The 17100-nt window shown below is 40.3% G+C and overlaps 1 protein-coding gene across 2 annotated transcripts; it reads right to left on the bottom strand.

Moving 5' to 3' along the window:
• Positions 1–894: 894 nt before the first annotated feature.
• Positions 895–16489, bottom strand: Atp6v1g3 (ATPase H+ transporting V1 subunit G3). Of its 2 annotated transcripts, XM_052200701.1 has the most exons (4): positions 16322–16489; positions 13955–13968; positions 6630–6730; positions 895–1310 (listed from the first exon to the last, which is right to left on the bottom strand). In XM_052200701.1, exons 1-4 carry the CDS (start codon positions 16405–16407, stop codon positions 1137–1139), a joined length of 375 nt encoding a protein of 124 aa, XP_052056661.1. In that variant the 5' UTR covers positions 16408–16489; the 3' UTR covers positions 895–1136. The 2 variants fall into 2 exon arrangements, with proteins under 2 accessions (XP_052056661.1, XP_052056660.1); XM_052200700.1 differs by lacking the exon at positions 13955–13968 and having other exon boundaries at positions 16326–16489.
• Between the last annotated feature and the right edge of the window lie 611 nt (positions 16490–17100).

Raw genomic sequence — 17100 nt, 5'->3', positions numbered from 1 at the left:
TGCTTGAAAATCCAATACTGGGAAGAGGTATAGTGGCACACACCTTTAATCTCAGGAGGCAGAGCAGGCGAGTCCCAGTGAGTTTGAAGCCAGGTCTGTAGGGTGAATTTCAGGGCAGCAGGAACTACATAGTGAGAACTTGACTAAAAACAAAAAATACAACAAACAAACAAAAAAACAAACAAACAAGCAAAAACCCACCAAATCCAACAAAGCTCAATGGTTGGTATTTAGAAGCCTTCCTGGGAGGAAACTTTGCAGTAAGTGCAAGGTCTGGCCACTGGAGTCACACTGCCAGGGGGAAGGCAGGGCTGCCACTGCTTCCCAGGCAACTCCCAGGTCAAGTTCTGAGGCTCTAATGACCATTATGAGCAGGGAACTAACTCTCTCCACACTAGGCATAAGATAATGCATACATTAAACTAACAACATACTCTCAGGAATATAGCTCATTTAATATGGAGACCAGGATAGTGAGTACTGATTCTTTATGTTGGAGGTTCACTTCTTTACAAACTACAGAATTTATATAGATCTCTGTACTCTCAGATAACCACTTTTTCTTTCAAAAATGCCCTTAAAACAGAGTGGCGTTATGTTACTTGAGGTTAGGCAAGGATAACAGCAATGGGTTCCATTTCTTCCAAGGTGACTTGTAGCATTATTTGTTTCTGTCTCTGTTCACACAGACAGTTTAGAAAAGCTTTTTGAACTGACAATGAAGTACTATGGTTTTCTCATTGATTAATTAACTAAATACGTCTTGGCATATTCATTTCAGAGTTGTCTAAGGATCAACATGATGTTCTCTTAAAAACTATGATATAGGAAAAATACCTAATAAAGCATCTTCTAAGCCAATCGAAAGAAGTGTGAAAATATACTGGAGTGATTGTTTGCCATTTTAGTGTTAAAACTCAAGCTCCTCCCTTTCCTTAACTTGCTTCATAATAGGCACCATCATACATTGCCAGGAGAATGACACCTTGCTACTTATTTTTCTAATTCTTTGTCATGCATGAAATACGTGACATTGAACATTTGTAGAAAACTTCAGGTGCACAGTTGCGGTCCCTTAATATTAACAGAACATGCTCCCCACTCTGTCTCTGTGGATATGGAAGTGTGCAGCGCACTCAGTTGGTGGCTCTGTAGTTCACGTGGACTTCTGCTTTCATGTCACACACCATGCTCAACAGCTGCTTTATCACACTTTCCATACACTTGTTGTAGCTCCCGTTCAATTCTTTTATCTTCTCTAGTGTTTGCTCTTCTATTTCATCCGAGAGGTGGCTCTGAGAGCCCATCATCTGTGAAAGCAAAAGATGAGATTTATTTTAACATGCACCAGATTAAAACAGTTAAATTGAATTATTTTATAAATTTCAGCATATGTTTTGATGGTTATTTTATGGTGTGATTTGGGGGGGGCCAGAATTTTTTCTTCAGGGATTAGACAAACCCATGAAGACCCTGGTTGTGAAGGATGAACATCCCTATTAAGATCTTCATATCAACTCGTTCAGTTGACTTAAATATAATGTAACAAAGAAAGTTATCAATTTAAAGGAATGCTGGGGTGAGCCACTGGGAGAGTTATCATTTTCACAAGCCAATGGTTTGTTCATAATCTCTCTCTCTCCAAACCAGTGGCTCGCAAACTATGGTTGCGACCCCTTTGAGGCTCAAATGACCCTTGCACAAGGCTCCCCTAAGACCATCAGAAAGCATGGATATTTACAATTCATAACAGTTGCAAAATTACAGTTATGGAGTAGCAATGAAATAATTTTATGGTTGGGGGGACACCACCACCATATAAGGCATTGTATTAAAGGGTCACACATTAGGAATGCTGAGAGCCAATGCTCTAAACTTAGCCACTCCTCCTCTTCCTTTTCTCCCTCCTCCTCTACTTCCTTCTCTTCTTCTGATTTTTATGAATGGCTCTCATGTAGCCTTCAACCTTTGCTTCAAACTCAGTATTAGCTAACAATGACCTTGACCTCCTCTTCTTCTTCTTCTTCTTCTTCTTCTTCTTCTTCTTCTTCTTCTTCTTCTTCTTCTTCTTCTTCTTCTTCTTCTTCTTCTTCTTCTTCTTCTTCTTCTCCTCCTTCTCCTTCTCCTTCTCCTTCTCCTTCTCCTTCTCCTTCTCCTTCTCCTTCTCCTTCTCCTTCTCCTTCTCCTTCTCCTTCTCCTTCTCCTTCTCCTTCTCCTTCTCCTTCTCCTTCTCCTCCTCCTCCTCCTCCTTCTCCTTCTCCTTCTTCTCCTTCTCCTTCTCCTCCTCCTCCTCCTCCTCTTCCTCCTCCTCCTCCTCCTTCTCCTCCTTCTTCTTGCCTTCTCCAGTTTAATGCTGGAATTAGAGCATGTATGTCACCATGCCCCATCTACTGGTTCTGGGGATTGACTTCATGTATGTGAGTCAAGAACTCTAGCAACTAAGCTACCCCTCAGTCTATGTGACCTTTCTTGATGGTTTTTTATTTCCTATCTGTTTTAGAAGTTTTGCATTTGATATAAGCCCTGGCATGCATTAGTGACTGACTTCTGCTGCAGAGTTGGTGGGTCACTTTAATTACAGAGCACTGGTTCTCAACTGTTTGGGGGAGGGGTCAAATGACTCATAGGGGTTGTATATCAAATATTTGGCATATAAGACATTTGTATTATGCTTTATAACAGAAATAAAACTATGAATTAGGAAGAAAATAATTTTATGGTTGGGGATCATCACCCCACAAGGAACTGTATTGACAGGTTGCAGCATTAAGAAGGGGGAAACCATTGATCTAGAGTCTAGAAACTTACTGGGTCCTAAGCTTGAAATGAAACACAATCCAGTCCAATATTAAAGACCAGTCCACTGGGTTTATGTTCTTTTCTGTTTCTATTCCAGGAACCAGGACAACAAGACAAATAAAAAATGTAATTCTGAGAAGCTACAGTTCTTGAGAACCAAGACAACCTTAACTTAAAATAATTGTGATAACCGAGTGTGTAAGAAGTAAGTTTTGCATACAGTCAATTCTATGTTTCAAAGTTGTTGAAAACTACTTAACAACATAATATCACAAAATAATATTTTATTTTCCCCTAAATTCAGTGTCTTAAGTAGGATTCTACAAAAATGGAACAAAGATTCAATTAAAAGTATAATGGTATTCTTTTGTGACTGGGTTAAGATGATATTTTCCAGTTACAACCATTTGCCTAAAAAAATTTATGAAATCTTTGTTTTTAGTTGCTGAGTAGTATTCCATTGTGTAAATATACCACATTTTCTGTATCCATTACTCCACTGAGGGACATCTGGGTTCTTTCCAGCTTCTGGCTATTATAAATAAGGCTGCTATGAACAGAGTAGAGCATGTGTCCTTATTGCATGCCGGGGAATCCTCTGGATATATGCCCAGGAGAGGTATAGCAGGGTCCTCCGGAAGTGTCATGTCCAGTTTTCTTCGGAACCGCCATACTGATTTCCATAGTGGTTGTACTGTCTTACAATCCCACCAGCAGTGGAGGAGGATACACATGGAATGCAATCATTGATAAGTGGATATTAATTAGCCCAGAAGCTTTGAATACTGAAGATACAATTAGCATATCAAATGATTCCCATGAAGAAGGAAGAAGAGGGCCCTTATCCTGGAAAGGCTTGATCCAGCATTGTAGGGGAGTACCAGCACAGAGAAAAGGGAGGGGGAGTGATAGGAGAATGGATGGAGAGAAGAGGACTTATGGGACATATGGGGAGGGGGAAACTGGGAAAGGGGAAAGCATTTGGAATGTAAACAAAGACTATAGAAAATAAAAATATATATATACAAAAGTCTAATGGTATAGAAACCCGAAAGGTAAATACTTTCATTGCTTATATTCAGTACATATTAAAGAAGTGCAAGGCTCCCCTCATAGTACAGAGAACTCAGTTGCTGTGTTCTGTAGTTCACATAGTCCAAAGCCTGTACATTTGGAGAACTGAATTGAAAAGTTGAAAGGAATTGAAAGTTGATCGTCCCATAGCATGCCATGATACACTTGAGCCAAGAGTAATGTCACTTAAGAGTGTGCCAGTTTCAAACCTTGCCTCATACTGATGCTGATGACAAGAGACTTGACACTGTCCTTTATAATTGAAATATTCAGGTTGAAGTGATAGAACAAGATGCTGACACCGGGAGACCATGCCAGGGAGTATCCGCTCTAATAGTTTTACACTCTGCTTGACGTAGCACAGGCCGTGGTTATTTTCACATGTGCTCCTTTGATGGCTTAGCTGTAAAATTGGCCGGGAAGTCTATTCTCAGAGTGATGAGGAGTTATTAGCCAATGCGGAGAGCAAAGCTCCTGTCAGATTTATATTGGATCCTTCCCGTGAAATAATGTTTCACAAGGTTTAAACTAACCTGTTTCTAAACTTATGGTCAGCTTTGTTCTTACTTTAAAATTAGATGTAGTGGGTCATACCAGAAACATATATAGAATATATGACAATATACAGAAGATAATCAAAGAAGGCTGTTGCTGGTGATGGCTGCCCTCTCTGTTCTGGTATTCCCACGTGCCATTCCCACAACGGGCTTCACTAACAAGGGTGAGAACACAGGGAAATGCTTACTGATTTGTTACTTTGACCGGGGTCTATGGGATTTCCACTATGGGGCAGTAGTGGGAAATCTAGGGAAACAACAGGGAACACAACAAAGAATCCATAATTTCTAGACGTGTAAATCTGCAATGGTGGAGACCCACAATAAATGCAAATATACAGTGTCTCATAGAGTGATAAATGCTATGGAGAAATATTAAAGACCATATTATTTTCCCTTGTTTTTAAAAGAGAGGTCACTTTAAATAAGGTGGTCAGGAGGGAAAGCTAAGTGCTGAACATAGATAAAGAAAGATGAACACGTTTAAACTAAACAAGACTGCCGTGCAGTCTGGGAACACTGTTAGTCAAGGCCCCATGGAAGCGAGTTGCTCTTTCTCCTTAGGAAGAGAAGAGTGAGTTCAGTTAGAATAAATAAGTTCAAAAATATGCAGAAAATATAAGCACCAGCCGTGAGGGCTTTGCCCGTACGCATGGGTAAGAATTTAGGATTTTGGTTTTCAAACACTGACAGAAAGAATTTATTTTTCAGATTTTTCCATTATATCCTAAAATAAGTAAGTTAAGTAAGTGTGTGTGTGTGCGTGTGCGTGTGCGTGTGCGTGTGTGTGTGTGTGTGTGTGTGTGTGTGTGCTCAGAGTCTAACACCTGCTGGGCAAACACTCTATCACTAAGCTAAGTTCCTATTCTAAAAAGGACAATTATTTGAACAAAGAACTTACTCAGAAACTTTTTTTTTCCTTTTTACAATTGGGTCTAACTCCTGAATATTCATGAATTCCTCATGTATTTCTTAAAATAAAAGTTGTAAATGAAGATGTCTAAACTCTTGTCCTTTGTTTTGCCATGACAGGTTTCTGAATAGTATTCTATTTATTATTTTAATGGTGCAAAAACATGTCACACAACTTAGCTTTGATAAATAGAACTTAATGCCCTTTCTTCTAGACCTGTGCACAACTCGGCATGGTGTCCTTTCTGAAAATATCATGCTGTATTTATTATTTATATGTTATTATTTATTTATTTATTTATTTATTTATTTATTTATTTATTTATTTATTTATTTATTTATATGTGTGTATGTACATGCAGAGGCCAGAAAAGATATTGGATCTCCTAGAACTGGGTTACAGATGGTTGTGAGCTACCAGATGCTGGGAATTGAACTCAGGTTCTCTGGAAGAGCAGGAAGTCTTTTGACAGCCTAGTCATCTCTCCAGACCGATTATGCACTTAACTTTTGCTACAAGCTGCATACACTTAAAAAACGATAGTGTAAAACAAAAAAGCAGATTTTTTTCATATTTAAATGAAAAAATTACTGAACGAAGGTATCCGGTTGTCAAGGAATCATAAGGAAATAGCTATCATGGGCTTTCTTTGTTCCTCTGTTTTTAAAACAGGGACAGGATGCCTCGAACCCACCTCCCCTGGGTTTTAAATCCTGAGTATGGGATTCCAAGGGTGTGTGGCTACACAGGGCTAGGGATATGGTTCCGCTAAAAGAGTTGGTCTAACAAATTCATTCTGCAGCTTAGCCTGAATAGCAGTGACTGGTTCTGTTGTTCCAGCATTGTAGGGGAGTACCAGAACAGAGAAGGAGGAGGGGGTTGATGGGAGAATGGGCGGAGGGAAGAGGGCTTAGGGAATTTATGGGGTAGGGGAACCAGGAAAGGAAAAATCATTTGGAATGTAAACATAGAATATAGAAAATAAAGAATTTTAAAAAATCACTAATCCACAAATATATATTGTGGTAAGAATATTTTAACCCTTTCAGTTGTTTATTTGATGTGAGCACAAATACTCACTATATATTAGACAGCAACCGACTGGGTTTTACGCATGAAAGTGAAATTAGTAACTTACTTATTTAAGATTTAGCTGTATGCTCAGGCTTGGCTAGACTGTATCTGCTGAACTCCAGCAGGCTGTTCTAGTGTTCTGCCTCACCACTTAACACACAGGGACACCTCGTCTGAGCACCCGGAGGCGGTGCTGGAGGAGTCTTCCTCACCTTGGACTGCTTCAGGCGGAAGTCCTTCTCCCTCTGCATTCTGTACTGGTCCGTCTCCGCCACGGCTTCTTCCTTAGCTTGTCTTAGCCTCTTTGCTTTTCCTGAGGATTAACGGCCACAGAAGTAACTTTGAAAGTATTTTTTTCAGATACAGGGTCTCACTATGTAGCCCTAGTTGGCCCGGGACTTGCTTTGTACATTTGGCTGGCCCCAGATTAAGGCTGTCACTTGTGTGCTGGTGTTAAATATGTGCACCACCAACCTTCGAACTTCAGTTAAGCGCTCGTGTTACTTTTGCAGAAGATCTGACTTCAGTTCCCAGATCTCACTTCTAATGGTTCCAACTGCCTGTATCTGAGTATGCACACTTAGGGGCACAAGTTTGCACACATAAACACACTTCAGAAAACAGTAATAAAAAATAAACATTTGAGCTGCAGAGATAGCTCAGCCATTAAAGGTAGCTCATTTATCTTTTAAGACCACAAGTTAGGCTATCTGCAAATGATTTTTCTTTTAAACTACGTTAGTGAATCTCCCCTCTCCTTCTTTTTTAAATCACTTTTCCCCATTATGTCAAACTTCATTAGAATAATATTCATTTTTTTGTTTTCTTTTCTTTAGTTGGGTTCTTTAAAGCATAGAGTGGCAACTTTCTTTCACACTTAAATGTTAAAGTAAAATATCTACCCATATACCCACAGCAGTAACAGCTAGAGAACAGCTTTTAGCTGTCACTTACTCAAAAAAAGACATCATTTGGTCAGATTTTATTTTATTTTTTAATTTTTTTGGTCCTGACTGGTTGCCAGGCACCCTTCGGTCCACACCAACGGGATCCTATTTAGCTCTGGCAGATGTCCAAAATCACTGCAGACTGCAGCTCAGACTCTAACAAATGACTTTCAATTTTTAAAGCATTTTATTGGGATTTTTTTCTTCCCGTTTGCTACCTTAGAATGTCTGATTAAGCCCCACAACACATCAAAGAAGTTTTTTTTTTTCCTTCTTCTTCTTCTGGTAGCTTTCTCTGAGGGGGACTTGAAAGAGGCAGTAAAACCAATTGTTTTTAATGGTTGGGAGATTTAGCTAAGTAGCCTTCTTTCCTTTTATTAAGAGCAAAGGTGTAAGCCTTAAGCCACAGGACAAGGTAGATGAAAGTCTTCTACAAACACAGCGGTGGGGACCATTAGTCATGCACATGAGGTGCGGTCTTCTGAGAAGAGACTGATATTAATGGAAGTCATGTCTCCGCCAGGCTCCACATTCTGGGGACCAGGCATGAGTGCTCTGTAGCTTTAAAACTTTGAAGACACTCTGAACTTTATTATTTTCTCTCAGAGTCACGGCCATTTTAGCTGCCGTATTCTTTGATTATCTGACATGGTTTATTCTCTGATCGTGTCCTAAGTTCAGATTATAAACTTTGTTAACTGTTATACTATACACAGTTGTTTGAACTAGATACTTACTCCTCATTAAATAGCACGAAGGAATTTTTAAATTTTAATTGTATTTATTTATTTGTGTGTGTGTGTGTGTGTGTGTGTGTGTGTGTGTATGGACGTCACTCTGTAGAGTTTGTTTTCTCTTTACACTTTGGTGCCGGCTCAAATTCAAATTCAGGCCATCTCACTGGAACAGGAAGAAAAAAAAGTCTTAAACATTTATCCACCACCTGCTTCTTTATAGCATTTGTGCCAAGTGAAGAAGATGGCTTCTAAACTCCCCCCCACCCCCAGCTAGGTAGCAGTTGTTTTGGTAGTTACTGAAAACATATTCAGAATAAAGACTGAGTCACTGAGTTACAAATTAACTTCTACATTTGGGTAGAACTGGGCAACACTTGTTCAGGATAGATAATTATCCCTGTGTTCACTCACTCTAAGTATAAAGTCTGATGGAAGCTAATATCGCCTTGTTGCCGGACGGTTAGTGAAACAGTCACAGCAAACCTTGCCTTCCGCCTATTGGTTAATGCTTGCTGACTGTTGCATACCCTAAATGCTTCGGGACCTCATGACTTTAAGCAGTTCTTGGCAGTAAACACACGCCGCCACTCACAGAGATTCTCTTGTTACATCCTGTCATTAACATCAGTGTGAAAATACAAAATACATGTTAAGATTTTCTTAGTGATGACTTGTATCCATAATTACCTTACAGAATGAATGGTGCAAAGTATCCTTCCTCCCCATCTTAATCCCATAATAGGTAAAATTAACAGTTTCCAAGTTGTGGCTCTAGTACAATGTTGAAAAGGGCAATGAGAGGAAAAGCTCTGTGCCCGTGACCCCTGAGCAGGATCCAGCACTGCCCTCAGAGGCTCCATCACACAGGATGGGCTTGGAGCCTGTCCTGATTCCCCTGCCACAGAGGCACCGCTCACCTGCTGGTTCGCATTCAATTACAGAGGAGAGCCACGGGAAACCACTGCTGGCACAGCAATTTTCTGGATAGACTCAGTAGCTGCCACTGTGCGAGTGCCTGCATATGCTACACCCGATTTAACCCAGCGGAAGAAACCTAAAGCTGATGGTTTAGTTAGAGGTGAAGCGAAATGCATGCATCAAATCCACTCTTATTAACCTCTAACTTGCTTCTCTCTGTGTTTGGGAAGAGGACCAAAATTTGAAAGTTTACCTATTTCTTAAGTATTAAAACATTTCCTATGAACTAAAAGAAGTTCATATTTTTATTCCCGATATACGCTTTATCAACATAGAGATGAGCACATGGGACAACCTGGATTTTTTTTTTAATATAACAGCTGAATTGATAGGCCCACTGCACTTACAAGGATACATAGACTTACCAGGCCTAGAATTCTGATTTGGAGCTCAGAACAATATATTCATCACATGTATCATGTTTTTAAATAAGGGCTGCAGAGTGGACCCAGAGGGAAGGGTTACTTTTAGTCTCTAACTCTTTGGTGATTCTTGACCACTTCCTATATAAGCACAGAGACAGACACGGAGACAGACACAGAGAATGCAGACATGCACAGCACACAGAGTCCTGGCCATGGAAATGGTGCTATTAATTCAGCATAGCATGGAAGTCTGTACATCCTGCCCCACTTTCCAAGAAGAGCTTCAAACAAAATTTCAGAGAACTTATAAGATCTTACTGAGAAAATAATGGCACATAAATCTTGTTTTTATTTGCTCTGCAATCACTGAAAAATCATATTTATAGAGAGAAATGTCTTAAGCATGTGGAACGTAGAGACATTTCCTCAACCCATGCCACCATCCCATGACTTTATGCTACTAGCACTGCAAGCCAGGGATCTACACAGACAACACCATCGGGGGCTCCACGAAGACTGATTGGCGAGCTTCGTAAAAACTATGGAGGGAGTCTGGACAGCTGGAGAGATGGACAGGGCCATCCAGGAACTAGAAAAGGACAAGCTAGTTTGGGAGACACGGTAAATAATTCCATCTGAATAAAGTCGTTAGTTTTCATGTTTAGCCCATTGTACAGACAGACCTGTTCTACATTTAACCAGTGATTTAACTCAGAGAAATCCTGTGATGTGTTTTCTGGGGAGGAAAGGGGACACGGACATATTCATGTTCGAAGGTGTGGTAAGGAATTGAAAGAAATGAACCAGGGCAAGTTCAAGGTTTTCTGTGTAGGAGATGGAGGGAAAGGCTCAAAGGTATGCTGCTTAGCTGCACGCCCTGCACAGGCCAAAAGACTGGGCCCTATGCACACCTGGTGCAGGCCAAAAGACTGGGCCCTAAGTACTAGAGACACAAAGACACCTCCTTCTCACTGTGGTTGCTATTAAAAAATATTTCATGGAACCCCCCCCTTTTTTTTTAAATGATCTCAGGAGGGAATTAGTAGTTACACAGTAGTTATCACAGACATTGAAAACTTCAAAACTGAGCAAGTCATTTAGAATTTCCGAGTCTTTGTTCTCATCCAGATGGAACTAATCATCTACTACACCAAGTCATCTTGAAGATTAGCAAAAGATACTCAGGAAGCACAGGGTGAAGACTCAGTGTTTAATGGTTCTGAATACCTTTAAGATATGGGACATGGATATGAGGATAGATCCAGGAATGTCACTAGAGAGCCTAGCCTCCTGGCAGCATCTCTGGGGTTATCCGAGGATTGATAATCAGAATATAGTTGAACAGCTATGTCTGCAATTCAGGAGGATAGATGGGGAGGGAAGATTAACATGTAAGTCATCAAGGTCTTTGTATGTGCTAACTGTGACAATGGTGTCTGGGCAGAAGTCAAAGGCGAACATGCCAAATGAAGAGAGGGCTACTGTTTTAAAGTAGGGAAATAGCAACAGCCAGTCTTCAAGAACAGGCATATGGTAGAGAAACATGGAAAAGCAAAAGAGATAGGAGGATACAACAAGCTACAGATAACTGAAGTGAGGCATCTGGTGCATTAGGATTACTGAATCTCTAGTGTTTATCTTTACACTAGTGTAGATTCTTGGGTATAGCAGTGTTAAGATCACAAACCTTATTGTCAGTCTGTATTCTGAATGTAATCCAGGAGACAAATCACAGACTATATGTGCATAACATGACAAGGATATTGAGCATTATGAAGAATAAAGGCATCTAAAGATAGAGAGAAACTGTGAGAGGTTGTGGTTAAGAAAGATGAGAGAAGGAACACCAGCACAGCAGGTTCTGAGGTAGGAAGTATGGTGTGCTTCAATAGCAGTTCTAGAAAACAGCTGGAAGGAAACAAAGTTCTTGATTTGGGGGGAACTTGTTACTTTAATAACAAATCCTTCTTGATTTAAAGAATGCTGTTGTTTTCATCAATCATTAAAATCACTGGAAAAAATAAACAAGTTATCAGGAAGAAAAACAACAAAACAATCAGCAAAACCACCTCTGGTGACTGTGACTGTTACCTAGTCTTCATCTGAGTCTTTCCCTTCATGTCTTTTTTTCCATGATGTGCTTTTCTTTTTATTATATTTTCCTCTTAAAAATTATAACAAAACTGCATAGATCTTGGATTAAATGTATCTAAAGGCTGTTATTAGACAAAAGTGTTCTGGTGTTTTCTATGACTTACTCAAAGATGTGAGAACACAATCTACTCAAGAAATACTCTGTTAGTGGGTGGACTATAAAGAAAAAGGAAGGATTTACAGGCCTGCAAAGTATATAAGACAGGGCTATGAAATTTTATATACAGATTTTATTTTATTGGTTTATTAAACGTCATGTATTCATGAACCAAAACATCTAGTTTCAGAGCGGAGGTTTTATTAAATAAAGGAGCTTGTTCAAAAACCTGGTTATCTTCAGATTTGGAAACAAATGAGAAATTTGCTGCCTTACAAAACCCAACAAGTGAAATACCCACAAAAGCAAGACTGAAGGACTACCTAAGTAGAAAGTAGAGATGTTTCTTGAGTATATTTTGCATAAAAATGATTCACTGGTAGACTCAGATGTCAGAAGATCAACATCTTGAGGTTCTTTGAAAGGCAATTCTGTTTATCCTTTGGAGTACTGTTGATAGATGAGATTTCCTGGGCCCTTGTTATGTGGAGAGGGAAGTTTAGAATCTTTTGCAAGTGTTAGCTCAGTTACTCAAGACCACATCATGAGGAGGTACTGTTCCCAGAGGTGTTCTGAGAGGGAGGAAGTGACCACAGTCAGGTGACAACAATGCCCTTTTGTGGCCATGCAGTCATTAAGAAGCAAGCAGACCTTGGGTTTGTAGCAGACTCCACACAGGGAGGACTGAGCACTGCAGAAAACAGGAGGGTGTGTCCTTCGCACATTCTAATTGTCTGTAGCTCTGGGCAATGTCCTCGATTGCCCAGTTTTTCTCATATCCAGATGTGTTTAAGTGTTCACCATAGCTTTTAGTATACATCATATGATGCACTTCATAGCTTTTAAGTGAACACATATGGCATTCTCTGTAGCTTGAAAAGCAGGTGACTGAAGTGTTTGTAACAGGTCATGGCACATGCTATAAAGCAGTTTATAAATACAGGCTTTTTGCATGGGAACTTTTCAAAGCAGCTACCTTCCCATGGAACTCTGGAGTATTCTCATTTGCAAGAGTGTTTATTTCAGAGATGGACAGGACTCCCACCCTCCTGATGATGCTGGTATTTTAGATTTCTGATTCAATTCTGATCAATGCTTCTGCTCAATGTCCAGATCTGGACCTTCAGGGCCAGTTTATGACATTCCCTTGTAAAAATGTAGGTTGTTATGAAGCAACATATGGCTTCTGTTTTGATTAATGAACACTTAAAGAAAGAATGTTGACTCTAAGGATAGCAGTAGACCTGTTTGTCCCTTTACAAGCACCATGGCTGCTGAGCAGGTAAGGATATTCATCAGAGCCTTCCTTGGTAGGCTTAACCATCTTTGGTCAAGGTTTCCCTGCATAGAAGGTGTAGTCCCAGACCTTGCAGTAGGGCTAAATAGAAGTGATCAGATCCTTTCCTCCATTCTACACCATTTCCCTATTGTTTCTACTTACGGCACTATACATCTAGAATAAGTATTAAAACAAAATAAATTTATATATTCAGTTGTCTATTCAGTTGTAATCATATATATATGTAAATATATATTATTCATTTTTATTGGCCCTTAATTATCATGTATAGATTATACATGATATAGATTATAGATTATAGAGACAACTATAGTCATAAAACATGTATTTGTATGAACTCAGAGACTCATAATTTTGCATAAAGAAATATAGATGTTTCACTCCAATGGATGGATTTTCTTCTCTGCTCCCCCTCCTTGGACTTTTCCACCTGTTCTGCAGCCCTGCCTGCTCTTCTCAAAGCATCTTGGACAGTCTCCAGTGAGGACCTTGAGAGCTGGTTGGGACGGGCCTCATCAACTTTGGGAGAATTCCTGGTGCACCATGTCTACAGTCCTTTAAGGACACCCCCTGCCCCCAGGCATTTACAAACTCTTATGTAATGGCCTTGCTGGGATCCAAGTCAGGCCTGTCTAATGGGCTAGATTATTTTTTTCCAGCACAACATATATAAGGCATAACTTCTTTGCTCTTAGACTTTCCTAAAACAGTGCATAATTTCTTTTTCGTTCTCTCCTTTTCTTTCCTCCCTCCCATGTCTGTCTCTTTCTCTTAGAAATGTATACTCACTGACCATACCGAAGCAACTTTCTGAGTTTCTGGCTTTCAAGTAAATTTAAGAATGAGATGGTGATCTATTATAACTGTTACTCCAATTTTTTTGTTCTGCCTATAGATCACATTTTCAAATGAACATTTTTCTTCTGGGAAAAATGTTGTATATGTGTTTATTAAATGACGACTGTATGTGCCTCTGATATTCCTTCGTCTCTTTTGAACTGGCATTCACTCAGCCTTTTGTGCATCCAGCACTTCAATAAGGAAGACCTGAGGTCTACTCATGAGGTTACATGATCAGCACTGCATGCACACTCACCCAACTGAATGAATGAAATAAAAACTACGGGAAGATGGAAGGAGGGACCACACACCAAGAGTGTACAATGGTATTTCTCTGGGTTTCAGATCACTTTAAGAACTAGGTAAGGCTGGTGTTGCTGTAGTCAAACTGCCACCTGCTGACAAGGAGGGGCAAAACTGCCATGTTCGGGCAACCTGTGCCAAAGCCTCCTCAGGACATGAAGAGGGCATCCTGGTGTGGTCTGGGAGTCTTAACTTAGCAGCGCTGAGAGGCAAAATGTTTTTCACATTGTTTTGAAATCAGGGCCATTTACTATTATAGACTGACTAGTTGGTTACTATTAACTATGGGCTGACTACTGACTTGGATATTCATGAGCCAAGACATGCTATATAAAATAAATTTGTGTACACATACACATACACACACACACACACACACACACACACACGTCAGTTAATAAAATAGCTTTTTGGAGGACAGATAATAAACTATGCAGTTTCTTTATGATTTCTGAGGAATACTTGCCCAAGGTCAGCCGTCACTGAAGGAGGAGAGAGAAGCTTGGCTTTTATACTCACTGTGGACTCAAAGGTCAATGTCCTCAGTGGCAGTCACTCATAAACAAATTGCATAATTAGTGATATTTCTTCTTTCAGCACTTTGAGTAGAGTTCACAAGATATATTAGAATCACAAAATAGTATCAATCTGATATGTGCCCAGTATCGTCCTTGGAGCAAAGGTAATATGTCTTTTATAGTATAGTAATGTAACATTCCAGACATTTTAAATGTGAGTAGGTATATTTGAATACAAGGCTTGAGAATTTTCTAGACTGTTTAAATTGGCAGACTCTGTACTGTTTGGCTTTCCATCACACGATTGCATCCATGCTCTCATGCACACATGGTTTTGTCATTGGAAAAGGATGTAGAGTGTCAGTAATGGTGTCAAGTGTCCTTCTCCTTGCCTGCCTTTGCTATCAGTACACTAGAGACTTCTCTTCTATTGTTGGTGTTCACATGGCTGAACATTCAGAAACTAATTTGCCATAAGAAAGGGGAAGGGTTTTACTGTCACTGTAAACATCAGAGAATGAACACTGTCTACTCGGTTCCTGTCTGACATCCCAAAAGTCTCATAAGCAACATTTTAGAGACTTCGTGGCTCCCTTCCTATCCAATTTCGAATCTATCTGCAGACAAAGCATGAAAAGTGATGAAGATGAATGGCACTTCAAATTGTTACAAATTTAGTAAATGATAGGACAGAGAATTCTGGGAAAACATAGACCTGGCTTGGAGAACCAAAATTCAAGATGTCGGTCTAGTATAAAAACCATATGAACTTTCTATTCTACATGTTTATGAGCTGGCTGCAGACTGAGACCTGGTTCAGTTCCTGCCTATTCCAAGTCTTCTCTGTGTGACCCTGAACATACTGTACAATGCTGCTTAGCATTGCATCCTCTCTTTCCACAAAGATCATTGTGAGAAGTAAACCAAAAAATACTGAGCATGGCAGCCGATGCCATATTTTCGGCTTTGCAAAGTTACCTTGGGCAAATCATAAAACCTATTCCTTTTGCATTCATGATATTAGAGATAACACTGATGCCTTACTCATTCCATGCATGTCAATGAGAGCAGGAAGAAAGTTGAAGTTTATCGAGGACACGCACATGCAAACATACAGATACATGTCTGAATCAGAAGGCAGCAAAGGAGACTAAACCAGAAACATTTAAAGTGTTGGGATATAAAAGCTATCCAGAGAGGAAAAAACGAGCCATTAAATATTATCTCAATTTAAGGGAACTGGACTCAAAATGACTCAAATGACACCCTTCACAATCACCACAAGGAAGGCAAATACGGATCCTGCCTAATGATGGGCCTGATCAGAAAGTCACCTGTCTCTTCCCCATTTCACAGCATTGTGCTAACTGAGGTGTGGGTGTGTGTAAGAAGATGGAGAGGTAGGCTTACGTCTGTCTTCATCACCTGTTTGCCTTGGAGCTATTCATTTAGCACATGGCCTCTCAAAAGTGTTCATCCCAATGAACAAAAACCCGTTCCTGCTGTGGTGTGTGGAACATGCAGCTGCATAGTTCCTGCTAACGACTTAAGCTTTCCCTGGGAGAGCGGTAACGCCACTGTTCACACTCAGGTCTGCCCGGCAAGGATGCCCATGGTCCTCTCCCTCGTTCCTCTGCATTTTCTGGCCAGCCCCTCCTGTGGCACTTACTTTTCTTTGCTTCATCTAGCTTCTCCTTGGCCCTTTTTTCCGCCTGCAGGAGCTGTTGGACCCCCTGAGACTGGCTGGCCATGGTGTCTTGCTTCAAGAAAGGTGGCTTTGGCGGAAGATGGGACGCGCAGGCCCTTTTATCCTCGAATGGATCACCAGAGAACTCGGCTTGTTTTGTCAACAGTGAACACATAGGTGTTTGTTCCAAACGCACGTGATTAGATCAGGGAATTGGGTGCCAAGGTGAGCTCAAGGAGGAATCCAGGAGAACAAGTTAGTCACTCCAAGACATTGACAATTCACTGTCACTGACTTGAGCTTTTTGTTAACAATGCAACTATACAGGGCTACTGGGTTTACCTAAAAAAATGGGTAAGACATCTCTAGGTACACTAGTTGCTATCATACACCCCCACATTCCAATACTGACTTGTTGCTGAATTACCTTTCAGGTTACATTTCTCCCTCCACCTTGTCTTGGCAATACTTGTCTCAGGCCTTTATCTGTCTCTGTGATTGAATTATCTGCTTGAGGAGGATTGATTTTCCTTCTTCAAGGAAGGAGATTTTCTGGCTCTGTGGGAGAATATCTATTCTTCCCCTGTCCTAGGCCTCAGGTAATAGAAAAGGAAGACCATTGGGGCACAGTATGTCATCGTCTTCTTAGGCTTTGTTGCAGTTCATGGTGATCCTACTAGGGTGTCTAAGTCAACAATAGGAGGAATTATTGCCATGCACGTGAGGTTACCTTAGGCAAGGCTTTTCTGTTACTTCA

This window comes from Apodemus sylvaticus, chromosome 12 (assembly GCF_947179515.1).
Source record: "Apodemus sylvaticus chromosome 12, mApoSyl1.1, whole genome shotgun sequence".
In the NCBI taxonomy this organism is placed as follows: Eukaryota; Metazoa; Chordata; class Mammalia; order Rodentia; family Muridae; genus Apodemus; species Apodemus sylvaticus.
Note: the sequence above shows the minus strand (reverse complement) of the source record. Positions and strands in the feature narration are given on the sequence as shown.